The sequence below is a fragment of the Hirsutella rhossiliensis genome (assembly GCF_020360975.1).
Source record: "Hirsutella rhossiliensis strain HR02 chromosome Unknown scaffold00009, whole genome shotgun sequence".
Lineage (NCBI taxonomy): Eukaryota > Fungi > Ascomycota > Sordariomycetes > Hypocreales > Ophiocordycipitaceae > Hirsutella > Hirsutella rhossiliensis.
Genome location: NW_025408675.1, coordinates 736,113 through 753,008, shown reverse-complemented (window position 1 = coordinate 753,008; position 16,896 = coordinate 736,113). Strand labels below are relative to the sequence as shown.

The 16,896-nt window shown below is 58.7% G+C and overlaps 7 protein-coding genes across 7 annotated transcripts; 4 read left to right on the top strand and 3 right to left on the bottom strand.

The window, feature by feature from the left end:
• Positions 1 to 901: 901 nt before the first annotated feature.
• Positions 902 to 2,538, top strand: HRG_07983 (glucanosyltransferase domain-containing protein; the record flags this gene model as incomplete). Its single annotated transcript, XM_044866454.1, has 3 exons — positions 902 to 907; positions 1,031 to 1,330; positions 1,393 to 2,538. 3 exons carry the CDS (start codon positions 902 to 904, stop codon positions 2,536 to 2,538), a joined length of 1,452 nt encoding a protein of 483 aa, XP_044718343.1.
• Positions 2,539 to 2,841: 303 nt separating this feature from the next.
• HRG_07982 (uncharacterized protein) lies at positions 2,842 to 3,132 on the bottom strand (the record flags this gene model as incomplete). Its single annotated transcript, XM_044866453.1, has 1 exon — positions 2,842 to 3,132. One exon carries the CDS (start codon positions 3,130 to 3,132, stop codon positions 2,842 to 2,844), a length of 291 nt encoding a protein of 96 aa, XP_044718342.1.
• Positions 3,133 to 5,126: 1,994 nt separating this feature from the next.
• On the bottom strand, positions 5,127 to 7,005 carry HRG_07981 (ATP citrate lyase citrate-binding domain-containing protein; the record flags this gene model as incomplete). The annotated part of the gene is made up of 2 exons (XM_044866452.1): positions 5,127 to 6,155; positions 6,565 to 7,005. 2 exons carry the CDS (start codon positions 7,003 to 7,005, stop codon positions 5,127 to 5,129), a joined length of 1,470 nt encoding a protein of 489 aa, XP_044718341.1.
• A 2,281-nt stretch (positions 7,006 to 9,286) lies between these two features.
• On the top strand, positions 9,287 to 11,334 carry HRG_07980 (coA binding domain-containing protein; the record flags this gene model as incomplete). The annotated part of the gene is made up of 2 exons (XM_044866451.1): positions 9,287 to 9,742; positions 9,805 to 11,334. The coding sequence occupies 2 exons, from the start codon at positions 9,287 to 9,289 to the stop codon at positions 11,332 to 11,334; spliced, it is 1,986 nt and encodes a 661-aa protein (XP_044718340.1).
• Positions 11,335 to 12,245: 911 nt separating this feature from the next.
• Positions 12,246 to 12,560, top strand: HRG_07979 (ribosomal protein l30p/L7e domain-containing protein; the record flags this gene model as incomplete). Its single annotated transcript, XM_044866450.1, has 1 exon — positions 12,246 to 12,560. The coding sequence occupies one exon, from the start codon at positions 12,246 to 12,248 to the stop codon at positions 12,558 to 12,560; it is 315 nt and encodes a 104-aa protein (XP_044718339.1).
• A 384-nt stretch (positions 12,561 to 12,944) lies between these two features.
• On the bottom strand, positions 12,945 to 15,221 carry HRG_07978 (MRG domain-containing protein; the record flags this gene model as incomplete). The annotated part of the gene is made up of 4 exons (XM_044866449.1): positions 12,945 to 13,117; positions 13,177 to 13,295; positions 13,351 to 13,622; positions 14,820 to 15,221. 4 exons carry the CDS (start codon positions 15,219 to 15,221, stop codon positions 12,945 to 12,947), a joined length of 966 nt encoding a protein of 321 aa, XP_044718338.1.
• A 922-nt stretch (positions 15,222 to 16,143) lies between these two features.
• HRG_07977 (cnl2/NKP2 family protein) lies at positions 16,144 to 16,755 on the top strand (the record flags this gene model as incomplete). Its single annotated transcript, XM_044866448.1, has 1 exon — positions 16,144 to 16,755. One exon carries the CDS (start codon positions 16,144 to 16,146, stop codon positions 16,753 to 16,755), a length of 612 nt encoding a protein of 203 aa, XP_044718337.1.
• Between the last annotated feature and the right edge of the window lie 141 nt (positions 16,756 to 16,896).

The window sequence follows — 16,896 nt, the reverse complement described above, 5'->3', positions numbered from 1 at the left end:
CCATCTGCCAAGCTCCAGGGCGACGTGTGATGATGGCAGGGACATGGCGTTGAAACCTTGAACAACGTTGGACTGTGCCATGGTTCATTTCAACAAGCGAGATTTCACCCGAGCCGAGCGCCGCAGCTCTGCCGTCGATTGCCTCCAGGCTACCTCTTTACAGGGAACGGGACCGATGTCCGGCTGTTGGACGTGTTGGGAAAGCCGCCAAGGAGCCATGCACGCAGCCGTTGCAAGCACAGCTCAATTGGCACGAGGTCGATGACAAGCTCGCCAGCAAAGATCGTCGTCACATTGGACACGATGGCGACAGGCGAGGTGGAACTTGCAAGTTGCATGTCGACGGCCGTCGTCGCATGTGCCACCGCAAACGAGCCAGCGTCGGTTCATGATGCCATGAGAGCAAACGGCACCGTTTCTCGACGTGACACGCCGGTTTCTCAGAGACGGACAATGGAACAGTGAATGGGTATGTTGAGTCTGCAGCGCCTACGGTAGCCTTACCGGCGACAGAGACGGTGAATCGACAATCGCCAACGTGAGATGAAATTTGCCCTCTCCCCTCTCTTTTCCCTTCCTTCCCACTCGCTTCACCTCTCCTTCCCCTCCCCTCAAGCCAGAGGAAAGTTGACTTTTCCCTTCATTCCGGCTCGGCAAAGTCCATGCACCTTGGTTTTGTTCCTGCCTGTTTGTCGATTCGCTTCCTGTCTCTCCTTCATCAGGCCTAGCTCGCCGTTCCTTCTCTCTGCCTCTTGTAATCTTGTTTGTTACGCAACCATTCCTCTCCCATCGGCTGGCCCTCGATTCATCGCCGCGCAGCCTTTCAGTACCATCACCCTTCACTTCACACCATCACCAGCTCATATTTCTGCCTGGCATTGATCAAGCAACACCAACAGCCATGCTTGTGAGTTGTCTCTGCTCCTCTCGATGAGTCCCTTTGAGACAAGACATCTCATGCTATGGTCCTGCCATTGTCGCCGATGGAGAGAGATGTATTCAAAGACTCTGACCAACGCCTTGTCGCCAGATTCTACCCGTCCTCGTGGCGCTTGTTGCCACATTGGTCGGTGCCGTGCCGTCGCTTGAGGTCCATGGCACCGATCTTGTCAACCCCAACACTGGCAACAAGTTTCAGATCGTCGGAATTGCCTATCAGCCCGGGGGCAGCGCTGGATACGACCCCAAAGGCGGCAAGGATCCCCTCAGCCACGCCGATGTCTGTCTCCGAGACGCCGCCCTGATGCAGGTCATGGGCGTCAACACCATCCGCGTCTACAATGTCGACCCCAACGTCAACCACGACGAGTGTGTCAGCATCTTCAACGCTGTGAGTCTGAGTTTCCCATCACTTGATCTTTGCACTGGCCTTGCTAACCTGTTTCGACATAGGCCGGCATCTACCTCATCATTGATGTCAACTCCCCCCTTGTTGGAGAGGCCATCACTTCGTTTGAGCCCTGGACGAGCTACTACATGGGGTATCTGAACCACACTTTTGCCGTGGTCGAGGCCTTCAGCAACTATCCCAATACTCTGCTCTACTTTTCCGGCAACGAGGTCATTAACAACCTACCCTCGGCCAAGGAAGTGCCACCCTACCTACGCGCCATCACCCGTGATCTCAAAAACTACATCAAGAACAACATCAAACGCAAGATTCCCGTTGGTTACTCGGCGGCCGATGTCCGCGAGGTTCTCTGGGACACGTGGAACTTTATGCAGTGCGCCGACGACGGCAGCCCGGACGACATGAGCCGCGCCGACGTCTTTGCTCTGAATTCGTACAGCTGGTGCGGACCCGACGCCTCGTACGAGAGCTCTACTTTCAACGTCTTGACCGACCGCTTCAAGAAATCGTCGGTGCCCGTCTTCTTCAGCGAGTACGGCTGCAACAAGCCCACGCCACGTTACTGGAACGAGACCAGGGCCATCTACGGCGACATGACAGGCGTCTTCTCGGGCGGCGTAGTCTACGAGTGGACCGAGGAAGAGAATGGCTACGGCCTGGTCAAGGTCAAGGGCAGCGAGCTCAGCATCATGGGCGACTACAACCGACTCAAGTCCCAGCTGTCGAAAATTGACTGGAAGTCTGTGCAGTCGCAGTCAGCTGCAAGCGACAAGGCAGCACCGCCACCCGATTGCGAGTCCAGTCTCATTCTGGAAAAGGGCTTCAAGAGCAACTTTACCCTGCCTGCGGTCCCTCCCGGCGCCCAGACGCTCATCGACAACGGCATTCAGCCCAAGCCTAGCGGCAAAATCGTCAAGGTTTCCGACTACGATGTGCAGATGGCGGTCAAGGGGGTGTCGGGCCTCAAGGTCATCCCCCTCAAGGACGACGAGTTCAACTGGGCCGGCAAGAACGAGGCCGACACTGGCAGCGATGCGGATCAGAAGACGGACGGACGGGACCAAAAGACGGGCGGAAAAGATCAGGGCAGTGCTCAAGGCAGCGATAAGGAGGATGCGGCGGTGCTGATACGGCCACTACTGTGGGCGGCGGCACTGCCATTGGTTGCCATGGTGTTTTTTGCTTAGCGGGCGGCGGCGGCGGGGAGAAGCAAGATGTATGCACACTCACCATTATCAGAGCACAGCAAGGGTAGCAAGTACGGAAAGGTTTGTTCAAAGAAGGGGACTGGGTCCCGCACCGTGAAATGGCATTTCAAGTGAGACCTGTGGTTGAATTGCTTGCTCGTCCAACGCCTATGATGTCCTTCATCTGCCCTGTTGATTCAACTCATGAGAAAGGGGGGAGAATAGGAGTAAAGGAAACCAACAGGTCTAGCAAAAACAAGTCCCTCTGATGTGGGGAGTAAATGTTCGGCCCCGGGGCTCGAGTTACTTGGACGCGGCGCCCTTTGTCTTCTTGTCGTCTTTGGCCTTGGAGCTGCCGGAGCCCTTGGAGGAGCCGGAGCCCTTGGAGGAACCGGAGCCCTTGGAGGAACCGGAGCCCTTGAAGTCGGAAGTGGCCCTTTTCGTGCGTGACTTGTCGACCTCGGCCTGCCGGGGCTGCATCCTGACAGAACGGGGGCAGGACGGGTTGGTATCGCACGGGAGGCAATAGTCGTGAACGCCCAAGTCAGCGGCGTGGCAGCAGCTGGGACAGCTGGGACAGCCAAAGTCGGACATGATGATTGCAACGCGTTGGTGGTTGGTTTCGAAAGGTGAGGAGTGGGCAAGAGGCTGGTATGCTTGGTGTGTGTGCTCGGTGCGTTGGGATGTCCCGAGGCAGAGAGAGAGGTTCAAGTGCCTAGTTTGACAAATAGAAGTGCTGTGAGGAGTTGGTGAAGGGGCTTGATGGTTGTGCGTGTTTGTGTGGGTGGTCAAGACTATGGCGGGTTGCCTTGGGAGAGAGATATATATATGGGGTGCCGGGAAGTGGCGAGCAGCTGGCGGACAGTTGCTGCGGTGGCGGCGGCCTCCCTCCCTCCCTCTCTCTCTCTCTCTCTCTCTCTCTCTGTGTGTGTGTGTGTGTGTGTGTGTCTTTTTGTTTTGGTTCCAACCGCCTGCGTGCTCTTCTGTGCACGTTTCAGGAGGATTTTGTTGTTGCCCTTTGTTCGTTGCTGTTCTGGCACCTGTCTGGTGGGCATCATGGGCGTGAACAGGAGGACGGACGGATGGATAACACGCGGGGCCGCCGAGGACACGGCAACCTCGACTCCCCTTTCTCACCGAGCCCTAAACACACACACATATATCTACTGCTTCTGTCTCTTGACCGACAGGGGGACCAAGCAGGGGAAAAAAAGGCGCTTCCACCGCGAAGGTGCAGGTCGGAGAGGCGCGAGACGCGTGTAAGCAGCATCCAAGAACGACAACGACAACCCACCCCCCTGCCCCCGCCCCCTTTTTCATGCGCGCTCTTTTTCTTGGCCGGCGCAGAGCCGGCATTCGGGCGCGAATCTCAGGGCCAGTAAGTCGACCCTGCTCAAGCCCAAGGGATCGGGAAATAAAAACAAAGATGGGCGGGGAGCATGGCCGATAGGGCCGGGGGGCCCCCCGAGGAGAAGAAAGCCATTGGTCGAGCGAGGGCTGGTGGTCGATGAGGGGTTTTGGCCGTCTAAGTAAGTTTTGCTTGCACACACCCATTTGGCGCGGGCTGGTAAGGCAGACCGCGAGAGCGCATCACGCATACAGCACGATTACAGAGTAGAGTCGCATCCGCTACTTGCGCCCTCGTCGCCCAAGGCTTCTATTCGCGGCGCGAGTAGCATGGAAAAGGGGGGGCCAGGACAGGAGATTGCGCGCAGAGGGGGGGCGCGCACGACGACGGGAGTGGCGGAGAGGCTGGGATGATACGAGAGACTGAGAGCAAGATCTGCGAGATGGGCGGGCTGCCTCGTCATGCTCGTGAGCTGCTGCTTCAACTGACCCGGTGCTGGGGGGATCCGGCTGCGCACATGACAGCGAGTGTCGGAAGGGAAGAAGAACAAGGCGAGCCACAAAAAAAAGGGCGACGATAACAGGATGGGGGCGCTTTCGCCTTCGCGCCATCCTCACATCATGATCCATCACCACCACCCTCCCTCTCCCGCACTGCGCCGCTGCATCACGGCCGGCCTCTCGGACTCGAACAAGAAATGAAAATGTCACCCCTGTGCTACCTCATGCGACCAAGGACAGCCCGCCGCCGAGGGGCTACGAGGGGCTACGAGGGGCTACGAGGGGCAGTCCCTTGCGGCCGACCGACCACCCTCTCACGGACACGCACCCCTCGGTCCAATGCCACTTGGGTGACGTGGATGCCGACATACATACGACATGCTCCATAGGCCCTTGAGGCAGCCCAGCCCGGTGCACACAGGCAAACCCACGTCACCGCAGTGGAACCCCGTGCCTGCAACAAGCTGCATCCCTGGGTGAGGGTGTCATCATCATTCACCACTAACTATCGTCGCCTGTCTCGCTGGCCATCCTTCTCTCCGTCTAGCCCACACCGTTTGCCCCGTCTAGCTGCGAATGGCCTGGGACACGACATTGGACAACCGACACATGTCCGCGGTCCGACTGGCAAAAAATACAAGTCTGCATGCTGCCATCCAGAGCCTTCTTCTATGCCCCTAGTTCCCTTGGCCGCCGGAAAATAACACACCCGACCCTCCGGCAGCCCCCGTTGCTGCCATCTAGCCCTTGAACTCGTCCACCTTGCTCTCCTCCCATTTGCCGGGGACGAGCGCCAGAGGCACGATGCCAGAGACGTGCATCTCGGGTCCAAACGTCTTTGCATTGAGCCCCATCTCCTGCGTCGCCGCCCTCATGCTCTTCAGGCCCTCCTGGTAGTTGGGACCCGCGCGACGCACCCAGATCTGCACGTTGTGCTCAATCAGCTGCGTCGCGTAGTCCCGCAGAGCACGGATGACGCCCTTGAAGGTGCTGGCGACATTGGTAAAGTTGGCGATGCCGCCGCCAATGAAGAGCACCTTGCCCTTGTCCGACATGGGAGCCCGGAGCATCAGATCCAGCACGGTCCGGGCGTAGTGGTACGTCTGCGACTCGGTCGGCGCACCAGAGTACTCGCCGTAGTTGGCCAGGTCGTCGGCGAAACCGGCCGAGGCAATGGCATCGGCGTAGACGACCGAAGCACCACCACCGGCCACCAGAGTCCAGATGCGGCCATTGGGGTTGAGAACCGTCAGCTTGAGCGAGGCGCCAGTCTTTGCGTCCAGGTCGGCAATGTAGGCCTCTTCCTTGGTCAGCTCGCGGCCAAAGGGAGCCGGGAACTCCATCGGGGGACCGGCGTCAATGTTGATCTTCTCGCCATTGACCGGGGCCACGTTAGTCAGGCCCAGCGCGGCAGGCGACCGCGCAATCGCCCACTTGACTCCGCACTCAAAGTCGGCCGTCTGGTCCAGCTTGGCGGCCAGATCGAGGAAGTGGACGGCAGCTGAAGTGTTGTCCGCGTTGGGAATGACAACCAGGGGGTTGATCTCGAGGTAGGTAAACTGGCAATCGACGTAAACGGCATATAGCCGGGTGATGAAGTCGACGAGCACATTGTGCACTCCCTTGGGGACATTTTTGAGCAGAGCGGCGGCAATGTCACCATTGGAAGGGTACTCCGACAAATCGACGGGAATCAAGAGCTTCTCAGCCTTTGCATCGACGTCACCAACATCCACACCGCCTTCGTGCGTGAAGAGGATCCAGTCACCCTGCAGATTAGGAACGATTAGCTTGCGCCTCAGCAGACCAGGCACGGGCCGAACACGAGTCGCCGAAAAGGCAGGCCGAAAGGCAGGCCTGGACCATCACGATGACATCCCCTCGCCCGGCGACAGAAGGCGAGTAACGTCTGCCTTCAAGTTCCACCACGCGAGTCACGTGCCTTCCTCAATGGTAAATGCCTTGCCGCTGCTCATCTCGAGCACCCGCTGCAGCAAGCTTGATCTCTCCTTCTTTTTATCCTCGCCACTCGTGGATTCGGAAAGTCGGTTGCTCGCCCCAATGCGACCGCACGGCCGCCTTGGCTATGAAGCCTCAGGTCATCGACCATCTCCCGGCCAAGGCCAGACAGAGCCATAACAAGCAAATGACCACAGGTAAGAAAGATGGCTGACTTACATCTCGGACAGAGTTGATGTTGATGTAGTACTCGGTATCCTGGGGATGGGGGACAAAAGGCTCGACGAGGAACTGTCTCAAGACGCCCGTCGTGTGCTCGACCTGTTGCTCTTTGCCGGCGCGCTCCGCAACCCAAGCCTTGGCCTCAGCCCAGGTCTTGTTCAGGGCCAACAGGCCGCTCTTGCCTCGCCGCTTGATGAGCTGATCGGGCTTTGCGACGAACTTGGCGCCGGGCTGGAGAAGCCAGGGAAAGGTGATCTCAGCCTGGTCCAGGATATCCTCGACGTTGGCGTCTTCGGGGAAGTGGAGAGAGGCCAGCCTGGCGGGCGCGTTGTGCTTGGTAGGGTTGGGCAGAGGGCTCGGCTTGATGACAGGGGCTCGAGTGAGGTGGTAGTTGAGGATGGCCTTGCCGTCGGCCTCGAGGATCGACTTGGCGGACATGATGGGTTACAGCGGAGATGGCGATTAGGATTGACAAGTCCTTCGCTGTCTGGGTGCTCTCTCTGGATGTCTCGAAGCGGTCAGCAACACTTGAAGGAGAAGACGCTCGTTGCCAATTGAGGGAGAGCGCAAGTCCACCAACGCCGAAGCGTTTGTACATGATGGGGCATGGTCGAGATGAGCTCCCCATCGGCTCAACGGGGCATCCAAGTGGGAACACATACCAGAGCTCAGCAGGCAGGCTCAAGCTGGCCGTGAAGGGAAGGGAAGGGAAGTCGCAATTGCAGTTGCAACGAGACGAGATGCAAAGCTCAAGGGACGTCGAACAGGATCAGGTCAGGAGAGGAAGATGGCGAGGCGATGGCGAGGCGTTGGCGAGGAGAATTGGGGAGGGCTGAATGGGTGGAGGCGAGGTAGTGGTGTGTGGTCTGGCCGCCGCTCGAAAATTTGGGCCCAAAAGAGTCGAAGCTGCTGCTGCTCCAACCAGCAAGAATCCAGCGGCGCAATGGACAGCGGGGTGCGGGTGCTGCTGGGCGAGCTACAGGCACGGTACCCGCTCCAGCTGACGGACGCTTCGGCTGCGGTCCACTGGGCACGGTGCTTTGGCGGGCACTTCCAGGGGCCCCAAAAATCCTTTGGGGTGATGCAGTCAAAGACGGGGCAGGGAGATGGAGGTATCGGTACACCGGGCCAAGGGCATCCCCAGCGGTTGAGCGATACCAAGTGGAACCGCGACCCGCTGTCTGCTGCACAGCCCAGATACCTGCCTTGATACTGGTACAGGCATGACAGCCTAAGCTGACAGGGCACGCGAGCCTGGACCCTGGCCGCGTCGTCGGGAAGGGCCGCATTTGCTGTCTTTTCCCCGTCCCTTACATTCTGGTCTGCCCGCTGATCTGCTGCTTTATTGCGAAACGAGAGCATCTGACTTTCGACAAGACCGTCGGCACCAACGCGAATCCGGGCAGTGAGCGTGTTTGGCAGTGCGGGCCGAAATGGGGCGTTTCGGTTCGCCGGGCAGCTGCATGCGGTGATACAGAATGGCCGACTGCTTACGGACCGCGAGATGGCGGGCCCCGGATTTCGGAGGAGAGGGAATATCTGGAAGCTTCCCTCTTGCCCAACAGGCACGGAATCCCTACGGAGACGGACAGCCAACTTGCGGTGCATGTCGTCGTCCATCCAGGTCGCGTGCAGCACCCTTGGCAGCACCCTCTGGCAGCACCCTCTGGCAGCACCCTTTGGCAGCACCCTTTGGCTCTAAGGATTCGTCTCCCTTTCGTCCTGCTCCCTCTTGTTTCTGTCTGTCCGAGTAGCGCCGGCTCCGAGGGTGCTGGGAGTCTCCCTCGAGTGTTCCGGAGACGGCCTGGCGCCCCTCCGGCGCTTCCAGGCATGGTGTCAAGGCGAGACGAGGAGGAGAAGGGAGATGCTTGGCGGGCAAAGTACCGGAACCTGCGGCAATTGCAAGGGGCCCGACAGGGGGGTCTGCTCGCTTCCTCTGCCTCTCCGTACCTCTACACTCGCAGCTCGCTGGCATTCAACAGATCAACGAAAAGAAAAAAAGGCCGATGAGTCGGTCCCCCCCACCAAAGGAAAAGCCCTTGCCGCCCCAACTCGTTTCGGCCGTCGGCGCGCGGAAGCTGTCGCGTCGATCCGTCCGCTCCGTGTGTTGCTCGTCCCACGATCATATTCTGTCCCTCTACCTGCAACCAAAGCGGGTTCACCTCGACGCCTCTAATCTCAACTGCACAAGAACTGCACCATCTATTGATTCCGGTAAGTGTATGACCTTTATTGCCCCTCAGGCGCATGTCCTCGACGTCTCGCGACCCCACCAAAAAAGACTGCTGCACCCTGATAGTGCCCGGCCAATCCTGCAGGGCTACCCGCAGCGGCGGGACCCACCAAGTTTGTTGGTGGTCCAGCTTTCCCGCACCGCCCAGCTCAGTCAGTGCAAGCGCACCTCACCAAAGCACCCTCCGTCCAAGCTAGCAGCTGGAGCCTCGCCCAAACCTCTCGACTCCCCTCCTCCTGGCGTCTCCATTCTTCGTCCCCATCGCCCTGCTGCGCATCCCGACACGCTTCACCCACTCTTCCTTTCTCCTCCCTTCTCGCCTTCTTCTCGTACATTTCCCTCGGCCCTGCTGAGCTTGCATTGGCTTCTCACACACCAGCAGCCGCAGCTTTTTCTGACATTGGCTCGCTCTCGAGACACTGGACAAAATCAGTCGGGTCAACCATCTACCTCCGTCCTCGTCGCCAACGACAATCACAATCAACCATGGCCCAAGCCTCAACCAAGGGCGCCAATGGCGTAAAGGGCCAGCTGTCCGCCAACGATAACATCCAGCGGTTCGCGGCCCCGAGCCGACCGCTGAGCCCGCTCCCCGCCCACGCTCTCTTCAACGACAAGACTCGCTGCCTCGTCTATGGCCTGCAGCCCCGTGCCGTCCAGGGCATGCTGGACTTTGACTTCATCTGCAAGCGCAAGACACCGTCCGTCGCCGGTATCATCTATACCTTTGGTGGCCAGTTCGTCAGCAAGATGTACTGGGGCACCAGCGAAACCCTCCTGCCCGTCTACCAGGAGGTCAGCAAGGCCGTCAGCAAGCACCCCGAGGTCGATGTCGTCGTCAACTTTGCCTCGTCCCGCAGTGTCTACAGCTCCACCATGGAGCTGATGGAGTATCCCCAAATCAAGACCATTGCCATCATCGCCGAGGGTGTTCCGGAGCGAGTAAGTCGTCTTTCGCCGCGTGCGCCACCGTCTTGGCAGCCTACTAACCGGGAACCGGGTAGCGAGCTCGTGAGATTGCCCACGTCGCCAAGAAGAAGGGCGTCACCATCATTGGCCCCGCCACTGTCGGTGGCATCAAGCCCGGCAGCTTCAAGATTGGCAACACGGGCGGCATGATGGACAACATAGTGGCCTCCAAGCTCTACCGAAAGGGATCCGTTGGCTACGTGTCCAAGTCGGGCGGCATGTCCAACGAGCTCAACAACATCATCTCCCACAATACCGACGGCGTCTACGAGGGCATTGCCATCGGCGGTGACCGGTACCCCGGCACCACCTTCATCGACCACATGCTCCGATATCAGGCCGATCCCGAATGCAAGATACTGGTTTTGCTCGGCGAGGTCGGCGGCGTCGAAGAGTACAAGGTCATCGACGCCGTCAAGCAGGGCATCATCACCAAGCCCATTGTGGCGTGGGCCATTGGCACTTGCGCCAGCATGTTCAAAACCGAGGTCCAGTTCGGCCACGCCGGCTCCTTTGCGAACTCGCAGCTCGAGACCGCCGCCATGAAGAACAAGACGATGCGCGACGCCGGTTTCCACGTACCAGACACCTTTGAGGACATGCCTGCCATCCTCAAGGAGGTCTACGACAAGCTGGTCAAGCAGGGTACCATTGTGCCCCAGGCCGAGCCCGTCGTCCCCAAGATCCCCATTGACTACTCCTGGGCCCAGGAGCTCGGCCTGATCCGGAAGCCTGCCGCCTTCATCTCCACCATCTCTGACGATCGTGGCCAGGAGCTGCTCTACGCCGGCATGCCCATCTCGGACGTCTTCAGGGAGGACATTGGCATCGGCGGTGTCATGTCCCTCCTGTGGTTCCGTCGCCGACTGCCCGACTACGCCTCCAAGTTCCTCGAGATGGTGCTCATGCTCACGGCCGACCACGGCCCGGCTGTGTCCGGCGCCATGAACACCATCATCACCACGCGAGCTGGCAAGGATCTCATCAGCGCCCTTGTTTCCGGCCTGCTAACCATTGGCTCCCGCTTCGGTGGTGCCTTGGACGGAGCTGCCGATGAGTTCACCAGGGCATTCGACAAGAACCTCAGCCCCCGAGAGTTCGTCGACAGCATGCGCAAGGCCAACAAGCTCATTCCGGGCATTGGCCATCGCGTCAAGTCGCGCAACAACCCGGATCTCCGAGTCGAGCTTGTCAAGGAGTACGTCCTGGCCAAGTTCCCCAACCATAAACTCCTCGATTACGCCCTGGCCGTCGAGACGGTGACCACCTCGAAGAAGGACAACCTGATCCTCAACGTGGACGGCTGCATCGCCGTCTGCTTTGTCGACTTGCTCCGCAACTGCGGTGCCTTTTCTGCTGAGGAAGCTGAGGACTACTTGCAGATGGGTGTCCTGAACGGTCTGTTCGTTCTGGGCCGAAGCATTGGTCTGATTGCCCACTACCTCGACCAGAAGAGACTGCGCACCGGCCTGTATCGTCACCCGTGGGATGACATCACCTACCTGCTCCCCAACCTTCGCGAAGGCCGGCCTGGCGCCGAAGGCAGAGTGGAGGTTCAGATGTAGGACAGCATGGAATAGATTTGATGAGCGGCGATTCGGTTTGATTTTTTCCTCCTCCACGTGCCTTTTGATGATCTGGTGTGGCGGGAATGGAATGGGAAGGCGGAGGCTTGTAGGAGACCAAGTTTCTCGGTACGTGTAGTGTTATGAACCGAAATTCTAGCTGTCGACGCAATGATTGTGATGCTGTGGGCATGGCTTAGATCTTGTATGTATTTTTACGCTTCTTCAGATACGGTCTAGAAGCACGTTGGACTGACCTGTGGCCGTCATTCATCACAAACGCACCTGATTGTCAAAAAAGCCCTTCGAGGAGGGAGCAAAGTGGTACGAGCAAAAGCAGATTGCATCTCGAAGCGTGTGCATATGGAAAATCAACTCTCTAGGGTGTTTTTTGATCTTGTAACGCAGGGCAGGGCGTCGAGGTGGTCCAGGTCACGTGTCCGCGTCCGACGCCGAGCCGCCGGCAGACAAGCGCCAACTCAGTAGCGCGGCGACGACAGACGACACAGCTCGGACAGCGACTCGACCTCGCAGCCAGACCATTCGTACCAACGCGATCCCAATTCAAAAGACCCTGACACGGGAGACTACCCACCAGACGAAAGACTGTGTTCTAGCGCGCATCTGCGAGCCGCCCCACCACTTCGCCAGCGGACCGAGCGAGCCCAGGCGCAATCCTCTTATCCGAACCTGCTTCTCCAGCACGATAGCCACGCGTTTGGCCCGACTACAAAACGAAGGGAAACGGATAGGGTTTCTTGGGAGTGCGAGAGGTGTAAAAGCAGTCCGGACAAACCGCTGGGGAAGCCAGAAACCAACAAATATATAAAGAGGAGGGAAAGAAAAAGAGCGCCCTCTTCCGGACCACACCAAAAATATATAAAAAGACCAAACACACACACACAACCCCCATGGCCTTCTTCCGCATCACCCTCCACCGCTCGGCCATCGGGCTGCCGGAGCGCACGAGGGGCGTCCTCGCAGCCCTGGGCCTGCGCCGTCGCGCCCAGACCGTCTTCCACCCGGTCGAGCCGCAGTTTGCCGGCATGATCCTCAAGGTCAAGGAGCTGGTGCGCGTCGCCGAGGTCCCGCGCCGGGTGGGCAAGGCCGCCCTCCGCCGCGAGCGCAAGCCCGACCAGGGCTTCTACCTGGAGAGGGGCATGCCGAGGATGGAGGCGTGGAGGCCGGGCAAGGGGGTGGATGGGGACGAGGTGGCGAGGACTTGATGGGGATGGAGGGTGCTGGAGCTGACGCTGTATTATTTCACTGTGATCATCATCGTGTCATGCATCGAAACGCAATGGCCTACCGGGGGCGGGCAAAGGGTTGCCAAGGCGGCAGCGGAAAACATGAAAGACATATCAAGGATGCAATTCATTGGCTATTCACCCCTATTCCCCTTTGGAATCCTTTTCTTCTTCCAACTCTCGATAGCTCAACGGACCATGACTCAAGGAGAAAAAAGACCCTTCGCCGCGCTGTAATGACCCCTTGCCGATGCCCCTTGTGTTACTTTTTAGATCTCCTGCCTGTGTGCTCTTCCGCGCCATCCAAGGCTGTGCCGTGACTCTTCACTAGCCAGTTGCATGCTGCCGAGAGCCCGACGAGGCTCAGAAGCTCCGCGCCTTGTCAATGTATTCCTGCGACGGAGTCTCGTACTCGCTGACGAAGCACGTCTCGCAGTTCCGCGAAAGCCAAACCGTGAACTTGCCAATCTCCTCCCTCAGGCGCGACACCGACTGCTGATCCATGTTGGTCTGGGCGAGAAGTTCAGGCAGCGAAACTGCAAGCCTGGTCAGCGAGGTTCACAGCCGGGGAAACCCAGCGGCAAGGCCGGCATACCGATTAGCCGAGCCAAATGCTCAGCGCCGTAAACATCGCAGACACTCCTGTAGTCCGAGTTCTCCTCGGTATTGCTGTCCCATAGTTTGCGTACGTCCATGTACTGGTGACGCTCAAAGCTGACTGGGTTAGCGTTTTGCTCATAATGACCGTCGTGCAAGAGCCAACGCATACCGATACAGCAGTATCCTGCTCAGTGCTTTTTCGAAATACTCTCGTAGGCCCGCAATGACCTCTTCCAGGATGTCCATGCTGGCCGAGCCTTCCTCCCGATGCGGTTTTTCGTGCACCAAGTAGCTCTCCAGAATCTGGTTGACAGGCTTCGGATGGGGAAGAGGCACCAATTGATTGTTCTTGGTGATGTTTTCCCAATCGTCAACCAGCATCGCTTGAACGTGATCAGGGACCGGGATGTTGATCATTGGTTTGCTGTGGAAGGCATCCTCCTGCAGGACGGGTTAGCCTTGTCTGCCTGCTGCAGGGCGAAAAGGCTCGACCGAATGATCAAAGAGAGTAGGAGAAGTCGCTAGAGCGCAGCCACTCGACTGCGAGATGGGCGAGAGCAAAAATCCTGTTGCAAGCCATTGAGCAACTGACCATTGCGCTCAGCTTCGCAACGAGACTCTGGAGCAGTCTCTTCGGAGGTTGGCTCCGGGGTGAGCTGCTTCTTGCCTTGGCCGCATCTCGGCCGTAGCATCCGGCGGGTTTGCGCGGCCATGTCGTAGCGATTGTCGTAAAGACGCTTCCCATAGGCACTGATGTAGCGATGCCCAATCTTGGGGAGCTTCGTCAGGTGGTCAGGCTCCAAATCGAGGCTTATGAGCTTGATTGGGATCGAATTGGGTTTAAACTGAGGGATTCTAGGGGGGCTCTCAGGGCAACCTCGCACATTTGAGACAGGGAATTCATGTCGAGTTGGAGGGAGAGCCAGCTTGGCTGCAAGCGAAGTTGATTCCTTGGCGCAAGACGACCTCGCCTGCTTGGTAGGAGGTGAAGTCGATTTCTTGACGGGAGACGCCGTCGCTGGCTTGGCTTGTTTGGGGGGCGAGGCTCTCTTGCGTTTTGCAGCTCGGGCACTCTTCTTGGTTGCGGCCATATTGAAGAAGATGCAGAGATTGATGGTGGACCAAGTAGTAAACGGTGAAGGAGAATGCAAAAAGACGGGTTGTGCGTGAAGATGCAGAAGGTGGATGGAAGAAGAAAGGCAGGCTCAAAAGAGGGACGGGGCTGGGGCTCTTATAGAACCCAGGAGACAATAGTCTTTCCGAGATAGCCTTTGAATGCCCAGGCAACGAGCACCTCGCTCGGTTAATGGGGCACTGAGAAGGCTTGATCTCGCTAACTTGAGCTGCACGAGCAAGTCTGGCTGGCGGCTAAAGAAACCCTCGTGACACGCTCGAGAGCACGGTTAACGAGAATAGGTTCCCCGAAGCAGCAGGGGAGTTATCCATAGCTCAAAGTAAAAGCAATGTAGCTTTGGATTCAAGAGCACTGCTCTCTTCTGACTCACGAAGTCTGTTTCTTGACTTTGGTCAAGATGATGACGGGTCTGGGAGAGGCGCACGTGCGGTTGCCAGGGGGAGCGGTGCCATGAGCCGCTTCTCCATACGCACGATGTAAGAGTCGAAATAGCAGCCGCTTACCTGCTCCAGTTCCCAATCCTTGCCTCGGCGTCCTCCCCTGGCCCCCCCCTGGGAGGCAGCGGACCCTCGTTCCTCGCTGCCGCGTGCCGACTCGCCGCCACTCTTGGGAATCTTCTTGGGCTGCTTCGAGTTCTTTTGCTGGCTGATCTTGGCCTGCGCGTGAAGCTGGGCGGCCAGTTCCTTGTGCTCGTCGTCAAAGGGGCGAATCCGGTCCGCGAGCACCCAGTCGTCCCAGGTGTTTTTCCAGCCCTTGTAGTGGACTTTGTAGCGATGGCCATCGCCGGGCTTGTCGCCAGGCTGCACGTCCATGACCTTGGCCTCATAAAGCATGTCCATGTGGAAGCAGAGGACCTTTTCGTCCTTGCTGAACTGCGGCGCCTGCTGCTGGCGGGCGGGAGCCATCTCGCCTCTGGAACTGCGGTTAGATTCGATGGATGCGGAGAATACTGCGGCAATGCGTCTTGGAAGGCGTAGTTCAGAGCCTGGAGAGCAAGGGAAAAGCCAAAGCCAATGTCGTGGAGTGGGCTAATATCGAGGTTGAGCCAGCGCCTTGCCAGTCACAGTTGACGGGGTAAAGCCGCGTAAATTGGCTGCATAAGCTGCTAGGCGGGAGTGACGGAGGGCGTGCGTGAGTCGCGACGCGACTTTTTTGCCTTCTGGTCGTAGTGGGTCGGACGGGGCAGCAACGGATGCTCATTGGCTGCCACCCCCCATTTCCGACTCTTCAGGACCACAGGGCGCTGAAGCCCCTACCCCCAGGCACCGAGAGAGGCAGCCGTCAAGGGCACCTAGCCCCTGAGCCCCCTGCCCCACGGCGCTCTCTCCAGGCCGCGTTCTTGACATCGACCACCACGGCCCAGCTCATGGCCGCTGGTGCAGTTGGTGGACGTGGCAGGACGGGCAAGTGAAGATATGTTGATCAGACCCAGTGCTTTTTGAGCGGATACAGGAAAGGCTTGACCTTTTGTTGGAAAAAGGAGGAGGAAAAGAAAAGAGGAGGAAAGGTAGACTTGATCAGAACTGTCACCCCGCGGCCAGCAGCGATCCATTCCGTGGTCGACTCGCGCTCGATGTGGTTTTACAGAAGGCGGAAGAAGACTACCGAGACTAAGAGTGTCTGTGTACAGTGCAAGAACGATATTTCTGTGCTGAGATATCACCCACCATACGTGCATGTACAGTGCTGGTTAGCGTTCCTCTCCATCAACTTCCAGGCGAAACAGCTTCACAATTGGACAAATCCTGCCGCAGCCGAGCTTCAAACCTATTCACAGCGCGCGAAAAATCAAGACAAATCAGTCAAAGAAGCACCAACCCGCCGCCCATGGCCCCCACCGAATCCGACATCCTCACCCACTACCTCGTCCAGCCCGCGCCGCTGACGGCCATCACCACTTTTGAGCAGTTCCAGGCGCTCTTCCCGCGACAGCTGCGCACCGCCGGCGGCGACGCCTCGACTTCCCACCAGCAGCAGCAGCAGCAGCAGCCCCTGCGCTCGCTGTTCCGGGATCTGCAGGCGCAGCGCAACGCGCGCGTCGTCGACGCTGTTGCGGAAAACGTGGCCGCCGAGGCGCGGCGCGGCGCGGCCATGCGTCGCGAGGTGCTGCGGCAGCGACGCCGCGACGACGACGATGCGGATGGGGACGCCGACGGCGAGGTCGACATGGAGCGGGCGCTGTTTGGGGACGCGAGCGGGGCGCGTGGTGCGAGACATACGGTGCGCTCCGTCGTGCCTGAGCTTGATGGGGCTGCCGAGGCGCTCGAGGCGGAGATTAGGCAGCTGCGCGACGAGGAGGCGGCGCTCATGGCGTCGGTGAAGCAGACAATCGGCGGGCTCAGCGACCTGCGGTACGGGAAGCTGGCCAACGGCAAACTGAGAGGAGAGGTCCTCGACGGGCTCGACTCGTTGCAGCAAACATGCCATGACAAATCTTGATTCTCGAGACTGGCGACACTCCATCTATTATTCCATGAACACAGTACGCCCCTGGCTGACCCAGAATGAATATCCGAATCCGCGCCGAACCAACCACCGCCCACTGATATATCTCCAAGCACGCGTCCGTCCCTACGCGTC